Genomic DNA, 5,251 nt, shown 5'->3' with positions numbered 1-5,251 from the left:
TTGCATACATTATATAAAGGATCTACCTGCCGGGTAAAGTGTTATCTCTCCTTTACTCCTTCCAATTATTTCTGCTCAGCTATCCATCACATCACATTTTTTTTTTTTTAACTTGACACAATGGAGTCTACACTGAAAGCCACTGTTGATGAATTAAGGCAAGATTTCCACAAACGAATGGAAGCATTTGAAGCGGATCTGCAGAAGTCTTCTAGCACAGGTACCAGTACATCTGGGTTGGCAGCCGAATTTATTTCATACAGAAATTTTATCTCACAAGCGCTGGCTCTGCTGCAGCAACAAATTGAAACCCTGGCTCATGCAGTGGATACAATGGAGACACAGAGGCGTCGCAAGATGCTTCTCTTCCATGGAGTTGCTGAAGCATCACAGGAAAATTCTGCTTTGCTCGTCGCTGACCTTGTAAGGCTGCGTCTGTGTTTTGCGGACTTTCAAGCAGATGACATCCAACGTTGTCACAGAATGGGTCGCACATCATCGTCAAAGAAGCCTCGACCCATCCTTGTTAAGCTTCGTGACGTTAACACCAGGGATAAAATCTGGTTCAGCAAAACCAGACTGAAAAACTCCGGCGTAACACTGTCGGAATTTCTGACAAAGACGCGACACGACGTTTTTATGGCAGCACGTGAAAAGTTCGGCGTAACCAACTGCTGGACCAGGGAAGGCAGTGTTTATGTGCTGGGCTCTGGTATCCGACATCGAGTTGCTTCGCTAAGTCAGCTCGGTAACATTCCTGTTGAAGCGCATACGGGGTCCATTCCAGTGACAAAACAAGCTGCGCCAGCAAGGTCCAGACGAGCAGCAGTCTCGAAGAAGTGATGTGTTTACTTTTAAGTAAGGTATCCAGGTATAATGCTCTAATACTAAATTACCACCCGCAATATTTTTATTTTTTTTCTGTATTGTCAACATAACCTCTTCGATGTGTCACTTTTTTCTTTTTTTGTTGTGTCGAACATGCCAAATATTGCGTTCCATATCCACTTAGCAGTTTTTTTTTTGTTTTTAGCATCCTCTTGGATCGTATATATTTCTGCCTTTTGTTAGTGACTAGTATTAGAGCATTTACTACAACTTGCTTTTTTTTTTTTTAAATAGTATTTTTATTTGTAATTTAGTTTTGATATCTCTTCTAACACAACCGGCAGATGGATTTATTATTTTATAGTTTGTTCAAGAGCCATTTTGTTATTTTCAATTAGCTATTCTATTATCAAGTATCTGTATCATATAATATATATATATATATTTTTTTTTTTTTATTTATTGTAGGTATTTATCATTTTTAGTGTCTTTCTTTATATTTTATCATGTCTTCTCATAACAGTAGCATTGACAGTGTGGAGTTTTTCTCAGCTTGTAGTGATGAAAGCTTTGTTAGTGTTCCTTCGCTGGCTGAGACCCTTTCTTCGCATTTCTCTGATGTCCCCAGGAATTTTAATGTCGTTCATTTCAACGCTCAGAGTATTCCGGCCCATTTTCCCGATTTACTGGCAAGTTTTGACTGTACACATATTCATGCTATTCTTGTCTCCGAATCTTGGCTAAAGCCATGTCTATCCTCCTCTGTTTATTCTCTGCCTGGGTTTCACCTCATTCGTAATGATCGCATTGAAGGGCGTGGGGGTGGTGTTGCCATTTACCTTCGGACTCACTTTCCTTTTTCTATAGTAAGTGTGTCGACACAGCCCACGCCTCCAAATGCAGGTGAACATTTATTCATAGAGGTGGAACTTTCGCATCTAAAAATTCTCTTAGGTGTTTACTACTGTCCTTCGCTCCATATCAACTTCTTCTCTTCATTCGAGATACTTCTTGAAAATTTTGTGTCCTCGTACAGTCAAACCATAATAATGGGTGATTTCAATACCTGCTTGAATAAAAATGACTCCCGTTCTTCCTCTCTTCAATCCATTATTCAATCCAATAACCTCTTCATTCTTCCATTATCTACCACGCACCACTTTCCTAACTGTTCTCCTTCTCTTCTCGATCTTATATTTGTTTCGTCCCTGAACCATGTCGCCAAACATGGTCAATGTACAGCGGATGCTTTTTCCTACCATGATCTCCTTTACCTGTCTTACCGTATCCGGCCACCCAAAGCCCTTCCTAAAATAATTCTGCAGCGCAATTTTCGGGATATGGATCTTGTTGAGCTTCGCAAGGATGCCGTCAGTATTGACTGGAGCTTGCTTATGGACAGTGAGTGTATAGATGATAAGGTCAATATCTTCTCGAACAAGCTTCTTGAACTTTTTGATGTACACGCACCAGTCCGGAAGATCAAGCTGAAACATCGACCATCACCGTGGCTTACAGCTGATATTAAGACTTTGTTAGTAAAGAAAGCTTCAGCAAAGTCCAGGTTTAAATGCCGTCCGAATGACATGAACTGGGAAAAATATGTTAAGATTCGGAATCACTGCAGTAAAATTTGTAGAAATGCACAACGCCAATTTATACATTCGTCAGTTGAAGTCACCGACCAAGCGAAAATTTGGAAATTTTTGAAATCATTGGGAGTTGGCAAATCGCGTCAGGAGACTATCTCCGAGAATGTTGACGTTAACTTATTAAATCAGCACTTCTGTTGTCAGTCTAATTTAGCTGACACTACTAAAAATACCACTCTGCAATTCCTCTCTACTTGTCGCACCCCAAATTGTCCTCCTTTCGTCTTCAAACAACCGTCTGCTTCTGATGTTAGGAAGAACATTTTGTCTATTTCCTCTAACGCGGTTGGTAGCGATTTTATCGGACGTAATATGATTATCCCTATCCTCGATGAAATCCTTCCCATTATTTGCCACATCTTTATCTACTCCATTTCCAGTGGCATCTTTCCTAAATTTTGGAAAGAAGCACACATTATCCCTATACCTAAAAAAAGTAATCCCACTCTCTTCACCGACTTCCGTCCTATCTCTATCCTCCCTTTTCTTTCCAAAGTTTTCGAGCGCTTAATTCATTCTCAACTCTCTGATTACCTCTATCAAAATTCACTTCTTAACCCCTTCCAATCCGGTTTTCGCCCTGTCCACAGTACCACTACAACCCTCACTCATATTACGGATGATATTCGATCGGCCATGGATCAAGGCAAACTGACAGTCTTAGCCCTGCTTGACTTCAGCAATGCTTTTAATACGGTTGATTTCGATGTGCTCCTTTCCGTGTTATCTTCACTTAATATCTCCTCAACTGCAATTGATTGGTTCCATAGCTACTTGGATGGACGCCGGCAGCGGATATGTGTTGATGAAAAATCTTCGTCCTGGTGCTCCGTATCTGCTGGCGTACCGCAAGGCAGTGTTCTTTCTCCCTTACTCTTCTCCATATTTATTAACTCTATCACGCGTATAATCAGTTCTTCCTACCATCTATATGCGGATGATCTCCAAATATACTCCCAAGCTCCTCTCAATGAAGTGAATGATGCTGTCTTAGCAATTAATAACGACATTGGAAGCATTTGTGAATGGAGTAAGCAGTACGGACTGGTGATAAATCCATCTAAAACCCAGGTCATTATTGTCGGCAGCCCTAGGTTGATATCCAAGTTGAACTGGTCACTTATAACACCCGTGACCTGTAATGGTACAAGTATTCCCTATAGCGACACGGTAAAAATCTGGGGATATACATTGACAAATCTCTTTCTTGGGGTCCTCAACTCCAAGAGGTGAGCAGGAAGTTATTTGCCTCGGCTGGGGCCTTGCGTAGATTGCGTAATTTTCTACCCATCACCACGAGAATATGTCTAGCTCAATCCCTTCTACTCCCCATCCTAGATTATGCGGATGCCAGTTATCTTGATCTTACTGAGGGACAATTGAATAAGCTTGAGCGTCTTCAAAATTTTTGTATAAGATTTATATTTGGACTACGCAAGTATGATCACGTATCCGAGTTTCGCTCTAAGCTCAAGTGGCTTCCTATACGGCTTCGTCGGAATACTCATATTCTCTCTCTTCTTTACACAATACTTTTTAACCCTCTCTCACCCCCATATCTCAAAAATCGTTTTGAATTCCTTAATGATACACATTCTAGATCCTTGAGGTCATCGGAGAATTTAAGACTGAAAATCCCAGTGCATACCACCAGATTCTTCGATAGCTCTTTCACTGTACAAGCTGCTCGACTTTGGAATGCTCTGCCAGTTACGTTGAGGAGGGCAAAATCTTTGCCTATCTTCAAAAAACAGATAAAAGAGCATTATCTCAAGTTAGATGAAGACATTGCTAATGTATAGGTCTATTATTTCATTTTTATATATATATATATATATATATATATATATATATATTTTATATTTTTATATCTATGTATATGTGTTTGTTTTATTTTTGCAATAATTGTATTTATTTATACGTATGTATAGTATTTGTATTTGTGTATAGTACTTTTTTTCTTATCTTTAAGTAAGTAATTAGTTATATCCTTCGTACGCCTTATGCTGCCCCTTATTATTCCGTTTTCTCTTATATCCATCCCATGGTTGTCTGTAAGAGATTGCCTTGTGCGATAAGACCGCCATTTGTACTTTTTTCTCTTTTCTTCTTACATTATTTTTATCCATGGTGTACAATAAAGTGTAAATAAATAAATAAATAAAATAAATAAATATTGTATGTACTGAGGAAATCTCGGATCGAAGTTATACACTTATACGTTTCTCATTTAGTTGTATCAATTGTAACGCATTTTTCTACAAATAAACAAGCGATACAAGACTTTTAATATTTTGTGAATAGTAAATAATTGAAATACCCTGAATGACTTTTTAGACTTTTTTGCGGAAAGATAGACTGTAGTCTAAAATAACAGTTACGTTTTGATTTTTACAAAATGTTATTGCAAAGTTTATATAATACAGCTTTTATTCTGGGAAACCTAGTCCGTTCTAAGCGTATCAATTAGTTTCGATTTATTAAATAAAATGTATACCTAAAATACAGTATTACCCATGATATAACAAAGGCAGAACGTACACAGCACGCCTTTTTCCCGGAGCGATTGGCAGGTACAACCATGGCACCCAATTTTCGCCAAATGAATTTTGTCCCATGATATGACGGGGGCGAGCCTATCGGTATATCAGTCATAAATTTCGGACTCAATAGGCACAAGACACTTTGTTTATACAAACATTCTTTTTTTTTTGTTGGTGCCTCATTAAATTACACGTTGTTTTTGTGTATTAGTTTGTTAATTAGCTTAG

At 38.6% G+C, this 5,251-nt stretch overlaps 1 protein-coding gene across 1 annotated transcript; it reads left to right on the top strand.

Moving 5' to 3' along the window:
• LOC119190862 lies at positions 1–1,253 on the top strand. Its single transcript, XM_037444045.1, has one exon. It carries the CDS (start codon positions 121–123, stop codon positions 841–843), a length of 723 nt encoding a protein of 240 aa, XP_037299942.1. The 5' UTR covers positions 1–120; the 3' UTR covers positions 844–1,253.
• Positions 1,254–5,251: the final 3,998 nt, after the last annotated feature.

This window comes from Manduca sexta, chromosome 27 (genome assembly GCF_014839805.1).
Source record: "Manduca sexta isolate Smith_Timp_Sample1 chromosome 27, JHU_Msex_v1.0, whole genome shotgun sequence".
Classification (NCBI taxonomy): domain Eukaryota; kingdom Metazoa; phylum Arthropoda; class Insecta; order Lepidoptera; family Sphingidae; genus Manduca; species Manduca sexta.
This window is presented reverse-complemented; position numbering and strand designations above follow the sequence as displayed.